This window comes from Pristiophorus japonicus, chromosome 3 (genome assembly GCF_044704955.1).
Source record: "Pristiophorus japonicus isolate sPriJap1 chromosome 3, sPriJap1.hap1, whole genome shotgun sequence".
Classification (NCBI taxonomy): Eukaryota; Metazoa; Chordata; class Chondrichthyes; family Pristiophoridae; genus Pristiophorus; species Pristiophorus japonicus.
The window spans coordinates 221,495,075-221,512,696 of record NC_091979.1 but is presented as its reverse complement, the minus strand read 5'-3'; the positions used below and the strand labels follow the sequence as shown (position 1 = coordinate 221,512,696).

The 17,622-nt window shown below is 45.8% G+C and overlaps 1 protein-coding gene across 1 annotated transcript in view; it reads left to right on the top strand.

The window, feature by feature from the left end:
• The first annotated feature begins 302 nt into the window (after window positions 1-302).
• Window positions 303-17,622, top strand: part of hk1 (hexokinase 1) — a 154,093-nt gene continuing 136,773 nt past the window's right edge. The window contains exons 1-2 of the mRNA XM_070876301.1: window positions 303-817; window positions 12,604-12,766. Of these exons, the coding sequence (XP_070732402.1) occupies window positions 755-817; window positions 12,604-12,766 (226 nt within the window). The 5' untranslated portion in view covers window positions 303-754. The remainder of the gene's footprint in view (window positions 818-12,603; window positions 12,767-17,622) is intronic.

Genomic DNA, 17,622 nt, shown 5'->3' with positions numbered 1-17,622 from the left:
ATTACATTGTGCAGCTTACGGCAGTTAGACTGTGAAGCATTTTACATTGCAGATCTCAAAGATATACTGTAGTATAAAGTGTAATACCTTGAATCAAAGGTGCACAATAAAATCATAAAACCTCCTCCCCAGAATTGTAGACTGTACGGTTCAGCAGGATTGGGATAGAGGGAGCAAAAAAAAATTATGTTAAATTATTTATGATGAGAGATCTTTTTATTCGAAGTATGCATCAGCCACTTAGAAAGAACTACCATAATGTTTAATGGCATTTGTTAGGTTAATTTGATGGTTATAATGCAAAGAACACGATTAAATGGAAAAAATGACCTCTGCATCTCTTGCCACAGGAGCTAGGTGTCAAAGCATTGATTTTTAAGACGTGAGGAGCGTGCTATGATGCATCAGTTACACCCAGGACTTCCCACACACACAGCTTCCTGTATGGGCCAGTCAGATCTCAAGAGTTCTGCTCCTTTCCTTATGCAGCAAAGGCTCTTTCAGTAAGCTGATTACAACACAGGAAGTGGGTTGGTCTAGGCCGTTGGCACACCATACCGAAAAGGCTACTGCATCTCTCAACTTGTACAAGAGGAAAAGCCCTCATAAGTGTAGGATTTTAGAATCATTTGTTTGAAATCATTCGAAGTCAGAAGGATTGTACACTTACACAAAGCTATAGAGAACTTGCTCAGCTTCAGCCAGCGCCTTTCGAAGCTCCTGTGTGTGAATTGTTTCCTGGATCCCAGGCAGGATGATAGCTGCACAGGTTTTGGCCTATTTCTTCACAGAATTAAAGGCTGATCAAGTCAAAAAGGTGAGCCTCCTTGTTCACATGTGGTTTATTGTTACTGTGGTAAATATATTGTTAGTGCTTTTTTGTATTTAATTAATTTGGGCAATGAGATCTATTTAATTCAAATGAAATATTAGTAGGAAACAATTGAGAGACAAGATACAGAAGAGCTAAGCTCTGCAAAATGGACCTCAAGTATTGTATTTATATGTGGTACCTGTAGTCTGATCTATAAATATAAAGGATTTGTAATGGCTTCCTTAATCTCTCACTGCAGTGTCCTTGAAACCAGTACCCTGTATGGTGGTGTCATTCATACAATACAGGGAGTGCTGTTTATATTTGTTATACTGAGGATGTTTTTTTGTTTTATTTAGTCTGGGGACTGATGGTAATCAAGGATAATGTGTGTAATGTCATCATTTTTTGAAGTTTCAAATCTTGATTGTTTTTCTATTGGCTTTCCCCATCTATCCTTTCTTAATTGTATAAGTGTCCTGGACTTGGGCCTTGCCAGGGTTCCTGTTTAAAAAGCTTTAAAGGAACAAAAATTATTTTAGTACTGGACATGCCAGTGAACACTTATTAATGAATTATTAACTAACCTGATATTAATGTTACAATAAAGTCATCAATGCAATAATGATATACTACATGCCATGGAAAATCAGTTTAAGTAATTATGTTATTTAGTATAAACTGAGTGTGAAATACTTCTAATTGTTTAATCAAGAATTGCCTTAACCAAGTGTCTACAGCTAAAATATAACCGGACGTGTTACAAAGCAGTAACATAAGGTTCTCTGTAAACCAACAGTTGGAACAAAAACCATTTATGGAAAAGCTTACTGTATTTTCATAAATATTTTGTACTGTTTTGCCCTGCTCCTTTTTAATAAATGGTGACCTCTATGCAGGATCTTACTGCCAATTAGCTTCCGGCTAGGTCATTACACCCCTCCCTACCCTTCAGGCCTAGCAGTTTATAAAAAAACCTATTATATTGTTCTATGAAAAATAACATTAATAAATCCATTTTCCACTGCCCTGTAGTACACAGGTTATACTAAAATTTGTCCAAATCAGACTATTTTTTATACTTTTCATCTACAATGCAAAATGGTGCTATTGCTTAGTTTAATAAACCAGCTCACAAAATGGAGAAAGGGGATTCCTCTCTACTACTATCCATTTAAGCAATGAATTGCAATCTCATTTGTTCATTCAACCCAATTAGCTAAAACCGTTGATTTAACTTGGCCTCAAGCAGTTGCATTTCTTCACGTCTCCACATCCTCCTGTATAAATAGCAGGCTGCTACAGCTTTCTGAGACTCTGAAACAATAAGTGGCCAAACGTGCAGAAAACCCATTCAGCTGCTTGAACTTTAACCTCCTCATTTGCGTCTGAGCTCGTCCAAAGATAGTGCTGTGTTCTGAATTTGAGCACATTGGCTATTTGTGCAGTTGTGTCTGTTTAAATTAAATGTGTTTTCTTTTTTCAGTTTTTTTTAACCATCCCTGCCAATAATTGATTAAAAAACAATGATTGAGAGCTTGATAGTTTAAATTAAAAATTGTACAAGAATGGCAAAAATGGCACAACATGATCCAGTGCAATGAAATGAATTGTCAGTTCATCTGTTCTTGGTGTTTGTTGAATGAGGAATGTTGGCCAGGACAACAGAAGAACTACTATTATTCTTTGAATAGTAGCATGAAATCTTTAAATAAACAACTTGTATTTATCGAGTGCCTTTAACATAGTAAAACATCCTATGTCTATCCTTCCAGTGGATTTGCAGGATCTTGCGTAGGCAGCGCTGGTGGTATTTCTCCACTGTCCACTGTCTACTGTATATGGTCCACGTCTCTGAGTCATATAGGAAGGCGGGTATCACACTGGAGGCAGTGTTGGACCTCGTCGTCGATGTCTGCCCTTGCTAATAGTAGGCTCCCGAGGTATGGAAAATGGTCCACGTTGTCCAAGGCCGTGCTGTGGATTTTGATGATCGGGGGGCAGTGCTGTGTGGTGGGGTCAGGTTGGTGGAGGACCTTTGTCTTACGGATTAACCACATTCAATCAGCTCCATTGGGCGGAACTCATCGTCCACATGCCCGACACGCGACTCCCAAAGCAAGCGCTCTATTCGGAACTCCTACACGGCAAGCGAGCCCGAGGTGGGCAGAGGAAATGTTTCAAGGACACCCTCAAAGCCTCCTTGATGAAGTGCAACATCCCCACCGGCACCTGGGAATCCCTGGCCCAAGACCGCCCTAAGTGGAGGAAGAGCATCCGGGAGGGCGCTGAGCACCTTGAGTCTCGTCGCTGAGAGCATGCAAAAACCAACCGCATACAGCAGAAGGAACGTGTGGCAAACCAGACTCCCCAGCCAGCCTTTCCTTCAATGACTTCCACCTGTGACAGAGACTGTAATTCCCATATTGGACTACACAGTCACCTAAGAACTCATTTTTAGAGTGGAAGCATGTCTTCCTCGATTTCGAGGGACTGCCTATGATGATGATGACATCCCAAGGTGCAACATAGGAGCATTCTGAAACAAGATTTGACACTAAGCCACATAGAGATACTGGGATAGGTGACAAAAAGCTTAGTCAAAGAGGAAGGTTTTAAGGAGTGTCTGAAAGGAGTATAGAGAAAGAGAAAGAGAGAGAGAGAGAGAGAGAGTTTTGGGGAGGGAATTCCAGAGCTTTAGGGTCTTGACCGGTGAAGGCACGGCCATCAATGTGGAGTGATTAAAATCAAGAATGCGCAAGAGGCCAGAATTGGAGTAGCGCAGAGATCTTGGAAGGTTATAGGGCTGGGGGATGCTACATAGGTAGGGAGAGATGAGCCCATGGATGGATTTTAAAGCGTGGATGAGAATTTTATAATTGAGACATTGCCGGACTGGGCACCAGCTTAGGTCAACGAGCATAGGGGTAATGGGTGAACAGGACTTGGTGCGAGTTGGGATGTGGGAAGCAGAGATTTGGAACATCATGTTAACCAGCACAATGGGCAGCCTTGGTTTAACATACCCTCTGAAGGCCGCCACCACTGATAATACTAAACTAACTAACATGGCCTCGCCGCTCCCTATCTCTGTAATCTCCTCCAGCCCCACAACCGCCCCCTCCCCCCCCCCCAAGATGTCTGCGCTCCTCTAATTCTGCCCTCTTGAGCATCCCTGATGATAATCGTTCAAACATTGGTGGCCGTGCCTTCTGTTGGCTAGGCCCCAAGCTCTGGAACTCCCTGCCTAAACTTCTCTGCCTCTCTACCTCTTTTTCCTCCTTCAAGACGCTCCTTAAAACCTACCTCTTTCACCTGCGCTAATTTATACTTATGCGGCTCGATGTCAATTTAAAAAAAAATCTCATAATACTCCTGTGAAGCGCCTTTGGACGTTTAGGCGCTATATAAATACAAGTTATTGTTATTGCTTCAGTACTGGACTGGAGTGGCAGACTAGATAATGAGCTCAAAATTCCTGAATGGAACCAGAACTCACAACCTTTTAACTAAGAGCCAGTTAGGGGTGGCATTGGAAGTGTCCACCCCCCATCCCACTAGCTCTCTGCCAATTTTCTGTCTCCCCTAATGTGATTGTTTAGGATTCCATGAGCACTAGGTACCTTCTCCAACCTCACATAAGTGACTATTCATCATTTATGAGCCTATATGTTGTGTTGGTACACTATTCAACTGTGGGCCACCACAGCCACCTGGTGTGCCTCCCCCCACATCATCACAAGTTTGATCCATTCTCCAAGTATTTAAACAAAATGAGCGAGCCTCGATGTGAGGGTTACGCGGTTATTCAACCGTGGGGTACTTCACAGCGAAGCCTGACCTGAATGATGTCCACACATGCTGACTTTGCAGCAGAGTTACCATAGTAGGAGCCCTGGCTGTATTTCTTCCTCTCTAGCCTCACACTAATTGTTGTAACAATGAAATCTGCAGTAGGGAGTGATTGTCCTCAGTTACTGAGAAAAAGTGTTTTGTGTGGAGAGCTGTGGATCTGGACATTGCAAGCATGCGAAGGATTTAATTCATATCTTGGACTAGGCCCCTTTACACTGAGGAGCACAATCAATACTTGTTGGGTGGACGTTTTGTTGAAAGAAGCCTGATTTTAACTTTGGCTGGCTGGTGGGAACAGGGTGGGCAGGTCATTAAAGTAGCGGTTGGACACTTTCCGCAGCATTTCCAATTCATTTGATGTCGCTGCCATGTTAAGCTCGCTGTTTCTGGTTGCTAGTGAGGGCACTTGCCACAGCTAGGCAAAGGTGTCAGCAAACTTTAAAGGTCAGGGTCAGTGGGTAGCACTCTTAACCTCTGAGTCTGAAACTCGTGGGTTCAAGTCCCACTCCAGGGAATAGAGCATGTAATCCAGGCTGACACTGTAATACTGAGGGAGTGCTGCACTATCGGAGGTGCCATCTTTCGGATGAGACATTTAAACCTGGGCCCTGTCTACCCTCTCACATAAAAGATCCCGTGGCACTATTTTGAAGAAGAGCAGGGGAATTATTCCCGTTGTCCTGGCCAATATTTATCCCTCAATCAACACCACTAAAACAGATTATCTGGCCATTTAATCTCGCTGTGGGATCTTGCTGTGCACAAATTGGCTGCAGCATTTCCTAAATGAAAACAGTGACTTCAAAAGTACTTCATTGACTGAAAAGTACTTTGGCACGTCCTGAAGTCATAAAAGGTGCTGTATAAATGCAAATTTATCTGTTCTTTTTCTTTCAGCCCCACTGGGCATAATGATCCACACCACATAAAGCACAGCAATAACATCCCCACCCCAACAAAGCAGAAATATTCGTATGTACCTTCACACCCCCTCTGACCCCTACCACTGAGCAGGTCAGTACACAAACTAACAAATGTCCAACAACAACCTCCATTCAACAAAAACACACATACTAACTCTCATCTCCTCACAGCAACAATTCAACCAACCGTCCCACTAAGGGCAATCTCTGTCTTCCTCGCCACATCTGAGGACAGAACAAATCCCCACCCCTCACTGATCTGAAGCATGCTCCCATACCCCCATTTAGAACAGATGTGGGACTATTCAAGTCCCCACAAATTTCCCCCCTCCACTCGCTGAGAAACAATGTACCTCTCCAGCCTTTAATCTCAAGGATGCTGGAATACAAAGAGGGTGAAATGCACCTCAGGCTGTTGAGCGAAGTAAAAGAGGAAATAGCAGAGGCCTTGATAATCATTTTCCATTCCTCTTTGGATTTAGGTATGGTGCCGGAGGACTGATGATGTGGTACCCTTGTTTAAGAAGGGAGAAAGGGATAGTCCGAGTAATTACAAGCCTGTCAGCCTAACCTCAGTGGTCGGAAAATTCTTGGAAAAAATCCTGAAAGACAGGATAAATCTACATTTGGAAAGACAAGGATTAATTAGGGACAGTCAGCACGGATTTGTTAAGGGAAGATAGTGTTTGACTAACCTGATTGAAATTTTTGAGGAGGTAACCAGGAGGGTGTACGATCTAGTGTATATGGACTTTTGCAAAGCTTTTGATAAGGTCCCACATGATAGATTGATCATGAAGGTTAAAGCCCATGGGATCCAGGGCAAAGTGGCAAGTTGAATCCAAAATTGGCTTAGAAGTAGGAAGCAAAGGGTAATGGTTGATGGATGTTTTTGTGACTGGAAGGATGTTTCCAGTGGGGTTCCAATACTGGGTCCCTTGCTTTTTGTGGTATACATCAATGATCTGGATTTGAATATAGGGAGTATGATTAAGAAGTTTGCAGATTACACTAAAATTGTCTGTGTGGTTGATAATGAAGAGGAAAGTCATGGACTGCAGGAGGATATCATTGTACTGGTCAAGTGGGCAGAGCAGTGGCAATTGGAATTTAATTTGGAGAAATGCACTTTGGGAGGGCTAATAAGGAAAGGGTATCTACACATTAAATGGTAGGCCATTTAGAAGTGTAGATGAACAACGGGACCTTGGAGTGCTTGTCCACAGATCCCTGAAAGTAGCACGCCAGCTGGATAAGGTGGTTAAGAAGGCATACGGAATGCTTGCCTTTATTGGCCGAGGCATAGAATACAAGAGCAGGGAGGTTATGCTTAAATTGTATAATACTCTGGTTAGGCCACAGCTGGAGTACTGTGTGCAGTCCTGGTCACCGTATTATAGGAAGGACGTGATTGCACGAGAGAGGGTGTAGAGAAGATTTACTAGGATGCTGCCTGGAATGGAGAATCTTAGCTATGAGGACAGATTGGATAGGCTGGGTTTGTTCTCATTAGAACAGAGGAGACTGAGGGGAGACCTTATTGAGGTGTACAAAATTTTGAGGGGGCTGGATATAGTAGATAGCAGGGGCCAATTTCCCTTGGTGGAGGGGTCAGTTACAAGGGGGCATAGTTTTAAGGTGGTAGGTGGAAGGTTCAGAGGGGATTTGAGGGGAGGCTGCTTCACACAGAGTTGTGGGGGTCTGGAACTCACTGCCTGGAAGGGTGGTGGATGCAGAAACCCTCACCACATTTAAAAGGGAATCCAAATACGGCCAGGGTGATCTCCTGGACTAGCTTTGATTGCCTGAATGGGTCGGAGAGGAAGTTTCCCAGATTTCTTTTCCCCCCAATTGGTCTGGGTTTTTATCTGGTTTTCTCCTCTCCCCGGAGATCGCATGGGGTGGAGTGTAGAATGTTTCGGTGCAGGGGGTGTCGTAGTTTTGTGGGTTGGACTGGTTGGGCCGGATGCTCTTTACTTTTCCGCCGTTGCTGACCGAAGGCCATGTGGCTCTTTGTCGGCCAGCGCGGACACAATGGGCCGAAATGACCTCCTCCTGCACTGTTGATTTCTATGTTTCTAAGTGATGCTTCAGTTGGACAGGGCCTTGGCCAGATCCCATCTGGAGTACTGTGTTTTGGGCACTGAACAACAAGTAGGATATATTAGCTTGAGGGATGCAGGGCAAGTTAACCAGAATGATACCAGAGGTCAAATTATGAGGATGAGTTGACTAGGCTTGTGCTCCCTTGAGTTTGGAAGGTTGAGGGGTGATCTAATCGAGGTGTTTAAGATGAGAAGCTCTACTGGGGAGTCCAGGACAAGTGGCCATAATCTTAAAATTAAAGCTAACCACTAAATGGAGTTAAAATACAGATCAGCTATGATCTAATTGAATGGCACAACAGGCTTATGGGCCTGACTGGTCTACTCCTGTTCCTATGCATTTAGCTGATAGAATACTTTGCTTAGTCCCTAACAAAATCTATTTGGTTATTTTTCCCCAAATATCGCTGGAGGAAAAATTTCAAGCGGCCGAAATTGGGCACACTTACCGACCTTTGAAGTTTTTCTCTGCCCCATGGAGTCTGCCGAAATTCGCACTTGGAAATGCTGACACGTCACAACGTCCCTCCCCTTCAGTTAATGGGAAGGGCTGCTGTGAACTCTGCATACTTATAAGTTAGGTCCACTGAGCCACCAGGGAAGATTTTGGCCAGGCCAGCAGCCTGGCACCCAAGAGGGGTTGCCGGGTTGCTTGTAGGCAGCCCGGCTAAACCCGTGGGCATCATTGTCGACCTTACCTGGTCGTCGGCCGACAAATAAAATAACATGACGTCCACGGCAGTGTGCCTTCCCCTTTAAGGGCGGACGCGGCGCCCAGGCATACACAACTTCCTGCAGGGGTAAGCTGTCAGTGGCACCCACCAGCGGCACTCCTGCAGGTCAATTTCCCACGCAGGGTGGAAAAGGGGTCTCTGCCGGTTGATGGTGCGGCAGCGTCCAGCTTGCCCAATAGGGCGGGAGCACGGTCGGAGCAGTAGCGATTACCGCTGGAAAACCCAGGTCGGGCAATTTCCAAAAAGGTCTTTACTCTGCACCGACTAGGCGGAGAATCATTCCCGACCCGTGGCCACCTCTTTGAGGCGGTCACGGCTCTTAAAAACAAAAAAGGGGCACTTTCGGCTCCAAAGTGTCATTTTAAATCTCAAGAAGCTCCTCAGTTTGATGAGTTTAGCCTGATTGGAATATTGGTGTGTGGGTCAATGAAATTTTACTTCTGCTCTATCAATATGCAGGATACTTTGACTATTTTCCAGAGAGGATTTGGAAAAATAGTTACCTTTAATGTTGGGTTTTTAAAAATACTGACAAGTTTTTAAAAAAGGTGTCTGAGACAACGGGTAGTTCTAATGGTAATGAGCGAGTATTATGTTGTTTTTCATTGTACTATTAATAAAAAGCAATTTTTTAGATTGTCCCGGCAATTGAAAAACACCTCACACTCATTATGTTAAAGTCCTTCTCTGGCTGTGCGCAGTGAGAAATAAAACTCAAATATAGACACAGGCAGGCAGATTTTTAGAACAGAACGCTATTCCAGAGGCACTCGGGCCACAACTGTTGTGAGACGGTCGGAGAGCATAGTCAGAAATTTTGTTAAGTATGGTGACCCACTAATGTGGGGAATCGTGACATGTATTTATTTTATATTATTACATGAAGATAAGTTGTGCGATTGAATTAAGTGAGTCTGATTATAATTGCTGTTCTGTATGAATCCCAACATCAGGGGCAGAATTTTGATGGGGAAGGCGGGTGGGGGGGACCTCCGAAGAGGTCAGGAAAGCTGGGACAATTTAACGGCAATGCCTGATTTGATGTGAAGCCTCTGTTCACCAGCCAGATTGAGAGGTTGACTGGCAACGGGCAGGTGAGCGGAGGGAGGAAGGGATCGCCGGAGGAGCACGGGGGGATGATGCGAAGATAATCGGAGGGGCGATCAGAGGAGCACGGAGGTGGGGGTGGAGCCTGAAGTGATCATGGGGCCAGGAGCAGCACGGGAGGGGAGTGGCGGGTGTGGGTGGCGGTGGTGTTGGGTGAGGATCAGGGCCGGGGAGCAGCACTGGGAGGACTAGAGGAGCTGGCGGAAATATCAGCAAAGATCAGTGGCCGAATAAGCATGGAGGGGTTCGGAGGCCTCTTTGTGGGGGGGGGGAGGCCTTGTGGGGTCTCCAGTCGCGGCATGTGGGTTATGTAGGGACACTAGATACAGGAGCTAAGTGTAAAAGCAGTCCTCTCCTTTCATTAGCTAGCTGGTTTGACGATGCGTACCAAACCCAACCAGCTAAAGCTAAATTCAAAATGGAGGTTAAAACAGCGGCTTCTGGCCTGATTATAATATTTAATGATGACCCTCCTCCAAGCAACGGATTGACTGCAAACCCCTGTTCTGCTTCCATTCAAACTGCAAATGGATGGGCTGGAGGCAGGTTCAACAACAGCAACTTGTATTTATATAGCGCCTTTAACGTAGTGCAATGTCCCAAGGCGCTTCACAGGAGTATTATGAGATAAAATATTTGACACCAAACCGTATAAGTAGAAATTAGCACAGGTGACCAAAGGCTTGGTCAAAGAGGTATGTTTTAAGGAGCGTCTTGAAGGAGGAAAGAGTGGTAGAGAGATTTAGGCAGGGAGTTCGAGAGCTTGGAGCCCAGGCAACAGAAGGCATGGCAACCAGTGGTTGAGCGATTATAATCGGGGATGCTCAAGCGAGCAGACGTAGAGGAGCGCAGATATCTCGGGGAGGTGGGGGGTTGTGAGGCTGGAGGAGAATACAGGGATATGGAGGGGCCAGGCCAGGGAGGGATTTGAAAATAAGGATGAGAATTTGAAATCGAGGCGTTGCTTAACCGGAAGCCAATGTAGGTCAGCGAGCACAGGGATGATGGGTGAGCGGGATTTGGTGCGAGTTAGGACATGGGCAGCTGAGTTTTGGATCACCTCTAGTTACGTAGGGTAGAATGTGGGAGTCCAGCCAGGAGTGTGTTGGAATAGTCCAGTTTAGAGGTAACAAAGGCATGGGTGAGGGCTTCAGCAGCGGATAAGCTGAGGCAAGGATGGAGACAGGTGATGTTATGGATGTTGCGGATATGTGGTCGAAAGCTTATTTTCAAATATGACACCAAGGCTGTGAGCAGTCTAGTTCAGCCTCAGACAGATGTTGTGGAGAGGGAAGAAGTCAGTGGCTAGGAACCGAAAACAATGGCTTCAGTCTTCCCAATATTCAGTTGGAGAAAATTTCTGCTCATCGTCAGACAAGCAGTTTGACAATTTAGAGACTGTGGACGGGTCGAGAGAAGTGGTGGTGAGGTAGAGCTGGGTGTCATCAGCGTACATGTGGAAACTGACGCTGTGTTTTCGGATGATGTCGCCAAGAGGCAACATGTAGATGAGAAATAGGAGCGGGCCAAGGATAGATCCTTGGGGGTTCACCAGAAGTAACGATGCAGGATGGGAAGAGAAGCTGTTGCAGGTGATTCTCTGACTCCGATTAGATAGATAAGAATGGAACCAGGCGAGTGCAGTCCAACCCAGCTGGACGACGGTGGAGAGACGATGGAGACGGATAGAGTGATTAACCGTGTCAAAGGCTGCAGATAAGTCAAGAAGGAAGAGGAGGGAAGGCTGTCATCTGTGACTTTGATGGGAGCCGTTTCGGTACTGTGGCAGGTGCGGAAACGGATTGGAGGGATTCAAACATAGAATTGCGGGAAAGATGGGCACGGATTTGGGAGGCGAAAACACATTTAAGGACTTTGGAGAGGAAAGGGAGATTGGAGATAGGGCGGTAGTTTGCAAGGATGGAGGGATTGAGTGCTGGTTTTTTGAGGAGACAAGTGATGAAGACAGATTTGAGGGAGAGGGAGACAGTACCTGAGGAGAGAGAACCGTTAGCAATGTCAGCTAACATGGGAGCCAGAAAAGGATGTTGGATGGTCAGCAGTTTGGTGGGAATAGGGGCAGGGGAGCAGGAAGTGGGTCTCGTGGACAGGATGAGCTTGGAAAGATTATGACGGGTGATCGGAGAGAAACTGATGTGAGGTCAGGGGGCTTCCTTAGAGGAAGTTTGGCCCGGTGGGCTCGGGGAAGGAAGGAAGGGAAGAGGCAGCCGAACGGATGGCCTCAATCTTAGAGACAAAGAAGTCCATGAGCTCCTCACACATTGAGAATGGGGAGAGGGGTTTAAGAAGACGGTTAGCAGTGGAGAATAGAAGCCGGGGTTTATCTTTGCATTCCAGAATGATTCTGGAATAGTGTGAGCTATTTTGGCAGACGAGAGCAGGACCCGATCTTGCTTTATATGGTCCAACCAGATCTGGCGGTGAATGGCTAAATCATTTGTCCGCCATATCCATTCAAGTCTGCGTCCCTTGGACTTGAGGGAGCGAAGATCAGGGCTGTACTAAGGGGAATGGTCAGGGTGAGCGAGAGTAATGTTTTAACAGGGACTAGGACATCAAAGGTGGTGGTGAGGGTGCGATTGAGCAGATCGGTAGTTCAAGACTGGATTCAGTTACACTTTAACTTTCCACATGCCCCCAACCCACCTGTTATTTTAGGTTAAAATCCCCCCCCTCCCCACCAAGTGTCCACTAGGTAAGTATTCAGAGAGATTGAAGAAGCATGTGGGTGAAAGACATGAGTATCCGTTTGGAATCACAAGGGAACACTATTGTTGCATCCCTGAACTGTGCAATTGTACAAGTAGATATAGGGCAGTGTGAATCAACTCCCAGAATCGTAAAATGCTCAGGTCGCATAAGGGTGCAGCTTATGCCACCGAACCCAAGAAAGTATCTACAGCAGATCATCATTTGTAACACGGTACAGCAACAGGCTATGCCGTTGGACTGGCACACAATCTTGTTTTAATTCCTCTAGTTCAATCTGTTTTCTCAGCTATGAAATAACTCTTGATAGAAAATTTCATTTTTCTTATCAACAGATTGACAAATATCTATTTGCAGCCCGCCTCTCAGATGAAACACTGCTTGATGTTATGGTGCGGTTCAGGACTGAGATGGAAAAAGGACTAGGAAGGGACACTAATCCAACAGCAACAGTCAAAATGTTGCCCACCTTTGTTAGGTCAACTCCAGATGGAACAGGTGAGATATTCTCTATACCGAGGTTCTCAAGTGGGTGTCCGTGAGAAGGTCTGCCAGCCAATTGGCGCGAGGAGAAGGCGGGACTCTTCTGAAGCACGTAAATGGCTGGACAGGCCTGTCAATCACATGGTTGTCATCGAGGTTAGGTTACGGCGCATCTGCTTGCCTGGAGTCAGGGTCAGCAGGGTGAAGGTTCAGTGTGCAGTGGGAGTGTAAGTACTGCCTGAGGGGTTTAATAGATAGTCAAAGGCATTTCAGTTAGTACCTCAACAACCCAAGTATTTATCAGCCCGCACTCTTGGCCAGCAACATGAGGAGTTTTAACTATTCAGGTTACACCCTCTGCTTGGCAGCCTGATTGTACTGTTATTTAGCTCAGAGCTTCAGTAATCTTCTGATTACAATAATACAAAATGTACAGTAACAACATTCACATTAAAGCTCAGTTGTTGAATTATTTTGGTTACAATGCATTACTGTTTATTTCCCACAGGGGTTTGCTGAAGGTGTAGTGTTACCCAGCTTGCTACCGAATAGAAATTCAAGGTCATAAATAATGCCTACCCATGATCATTTTCCTTAGTCAAATATTGCAGATGGATATTTAGGGGAAAAAATAACCTCCTCAGCCCCACTCCACCCACAGCCACCCAGCAATTATGTAATTTGGTAAACTGCTTGAGATAGTTTCCTGCTTGGCTCACAACAGCTCACTGGTAAACTTTCAGGGGGCTGTGTACTTGGATTTCAGGAAAATGCCCCATGTCTGTAACTTCCAAGTCTTGGTTGATTCAATCTTTCCTGTGATTATTTCATCTTTTACTACAGGGGGTCCATGCAATTTTTATGACATGGGTCACAGAAGCAAAAAGGTTGATAATCTGTACTGAACTCATCCAGGCAGTGTGCCAGAGTTTCGTTCATTTTAATCACATAAGGATATTAGGACAACTGTCCAATTGTAGTTACGATTTTAAGGCTATATTACTCTCAAACTTGCTGCCAAGGACCATTCCCACAAGAGAACACTTGGGCCGAAATTGCCCCTTTTGAAAGCCCGCGCTGACGGAACGCTAATGATTTATTGCCCACGGGCGGGCGGCAAAAGCGACCTGCCCAGAATTGCCCACGCGATGCCGCGGGCGATAACTGGTTTGTGCTGAGCCTCTTGCTTTTCGCCCTGGGCGGGATGCACACGGCAGTGATGTCATCGCGGTGCGCGCCAACCCCTAATCGCCTCACGCCGACCCCTTTTTCCGGGGGAAATTGCCCCATGGGACGCGAGATTGACGTGGGCCAATGACAGCTTCGCGAGTCGCAAAGCTGTCATGCTGGGCGCCCTGACTTCCCTTTAAAGGAGAGGGCCTTGCGCTGCGGCCGGCATTTTTTTTTTGATCGGCCGACTGCAATGACGGCTGCTGATTCGGCCGGGCCACCAACATGCAGCCCAACACCCCCCTCTTGGGTGCCGGGCCACTGGCCCAGCTGAAACCCTCTCTGGCGCTCCAGTGCGCGCCAGGAAAGCGACTGCAGAGTTTGCAGAGGCCCTCCCCTTTAAAAGAAGAGGAGGGACGTTGTGACATGTCAGTGCAGCACGCACGTCCGCGTCGCGCTGACATCCCGTTTATGCCCTGCCTATGTCGCGCTACCGCCCCATGGAGGTGAATCATGCCTCCGATACCGCCCCGCACATTTTTTTTCACACAGTGACCCCAATTCAGCGACATTTAGAGGCCCATCTCGCCGAGTGTAAAATATTCATTTAATTCAAATTGTGCACCCCAAATGGGCTGCGGTGCAATTTCACCCCCTCACTGCCTATACCCAAAATATCTGACATAGTAGTGATATGCAGGTCAATGGAAACAGCCTTATTAATGTAATTTGCTTACGAGGATGTTACAAACTCTCTCTTTAATAGTGATAGAGTAATCACTCTGTGGCCCAGGGTTTGAAGTAAAAATTACCAAAAGATCACCACAGCAGATTTTGTTATATTACAATATTCAATGTATAACCCGTCGGCTCATGAAATAATAAAACACTCGGGTATTTCAACTTTCCACCCGGGTGTAAGACCCGAGTTGTGGATCAGCTTCTTGTTATAGAAACAGTCTGATTTTATTTCCATTGTGGAAGTGAAAACTGAATGGTTTCTATAACGGACTGTATTTTAGCGGCCTACTGAGCGTGGGCAGAGTCTGTGTGATGAGGATGCTCCCACAATGGTTGGATAGGAAGATCCAGGATACCGACCCAGGGACAATGAAGGAACGGCGATATATGTCCAAATCAGGATGGTTTGTGACTTGGAGGTGATGGTGTTCCCACCACATCGTTGCTCTTATTTTTCTTGGTGGCGGAGGTCCCATGGGGGGAGAAGGATTGCAGCAGTGCATCTTGTAGATTGTACATACTATATCCACAGTGTGCTGGTGATGGAGGGGGTGGACCTTTGACTCCAGTGCTGGTGGCACTGATCAAGAGAGCTGATCAGTCCTGGTTGAGCTTCTTGAGTGTTGATATGGCTGCACCCATCTGGACAAATGCTGGATATTCCATCACACTTATGACTTAAGACTTGTAGATGGTGGAGAGGCTTTGAGAGGTCAGGAGGTGAAATACTCATTGCAGAGTAGCCAGGTCCAGCTGTAGACTGGCATGGGCTGTTATCGTTATCAGAGAAGTTGTGAAGAGAGTTGAACTCTGCAATCATCAGCTGATCTTATGATGGAGGGAAAGTTAGTGCTGAAGCTGGTGGAATGCTTCCCAGAGGAACTCCTGAACTTCTGTCTTGGGGCGGTGATGACTGTCCTCTGAAATCACGACCATTTTCCTTTACATCAGGTATGACTGCAGCCACTGGAGGGGTTTCCCTTTAACTCCCATTCACCTCAGTATTGCTGAGGCTCTAGTGCCAACATAGTCGAATGCTGCCTTGATGTTGAGGGCAGCTTTCTCAACTTAATGCCCAATAAGAACTAATGCAAGCCGACATTACATTCAAAATATATCCGAGACTGCAGGGCTGGCTGGTGCAACAAAGAGAGTGGTCAAATTGATGCACTAGTGCTTTGCTGAGATTAACATTACATAACTGAACCATTTGTGGAATTTAGACTGAACTGTCAGCGTTTGCTGTGTAGCTAGGAATGGATACAGCCTCCTTCAGCTGTAACATGGCACAGATGGTGGTAGAGTTGACCTACATTCATAGAAACATAGAAATTAAAACTTAAAAATTAGGTGTAGGAGCAGGCCATTTGGCCCCTCGAGCCTTCACCACCATTCAATAAGATCATGGCTAATCATTCAACCTCCGTACCCCTTTCCTGCTTTCTCTCCATACCCCTTGATCCCTTTGGCCGTAAGGGCCATATCTAACTCCCTTTTGAATATATCTAACGAACTGGCCTCAACAACTTTCTGCGGTAGAAAGTTCCACAGGTTAACCATTGAGTGAAGAAGTTTCTCCTCACCTCGGTCCTAAGTGGCTTACCCCTTATTCTTCGACTGTGACCCCTGGTTCTGGAACTTCCCAGCAATGGGAACATTCTACCTGCCTCTAACCTATCCAATCCCATCAGAATTTTATATGTTTCTATGAGATCCCCTCTCATTTTTCTAAACTCCAGTGAATACAAGCCCAGTTGATCTAGTCTCTCCTCATATGTCAGTCCTGCAATCTCGGGAATCAGTCTGGTAAACCTTCGCGGTACTCCCTCAATAGCAAGAATGTCCTTCTTCAGATTAGGAGACCAAAACTGAACACACTATTCTAGGTGTGGCCTCACCAAGGCCCTGTACAACTGCAGTAAGACCTTCCTGCTCCTATACTCAAATCCTCTAGCTATGAAGGCCAACATACCATTTGCTTTCTTTACCGCCTGCTGTACCTGCATGCCAGCTTTCAATGACTGATGTACCATGACACCCAGGTCTCGTTGCACCTCCCCTTTTCCTAATCTGTCAGCATTCAGATAATAATCTGTCTTCCTGTTTTTGCCACCAAAGTGGATAACCTCACATTTATCCACATTATACCACATCTGCCATGCATTTGCCCACTCACCTAACCTGTCCAAGTCACTCTGCAGCCTCTTAGCGTCCTCCTCACAGCTCACACCGCCACCCAGTTTAGTGTCATCTGCAAACTTGGAGATATTACACTCAATTCCTTCATCTAAATCATTAATGTATATTGTAAAGAGCTGGGGTCCCAGCACTGAGCCCTGCGGCACCCCACTAGTCACTGCCTGTCATTCTGAAAAGGACCAATTTATCCTGACTCTCTGCTTCCTGTCTGCCAAGCAGGGTTGGCAATCTGATGCAAAATATAGAATCTATTACCCCAAAGTCTGTCGGCAGAAATCCAAGAAGTGGAGAGTATTGTCGACATCTTATCATCCCTCGACTGCTGATGATTCCAATCTTGCTTACTTGTGGCATGGCAGTGTCCAAACTCAGTTACCATGCTTTAGGTGCGCAATCCAAGTGTCAGCGTTGGCTCAGTGGTAGCGCACTCTGAGTCAAAAGCTTGTGGGTTCAAGTTCCACTTCGGAGACTTTGGCGCGTAATGTAGGCTGAGGGAGTGCTGCACTGTCAGAGGTGCTGTCTTTCGGATGAGATGGGCACCTCTTCTCAGGTGGATGTAAAGGATCTCATGACCACTATTTTAAAGAAGAGCTGGGAGTTCTCCCATGATTATTAGCAAAATACTTGTGCTGCATTCTACTTTGTAGTTGCCATGATTTTACCCAGCTGATTCACTGTCCCAACTCGTTGCCATACTTACCTAGATTAACATTACTTAAATTACCTTTTCATCTGAATGCATTAAAGCTCTTCTGACCACA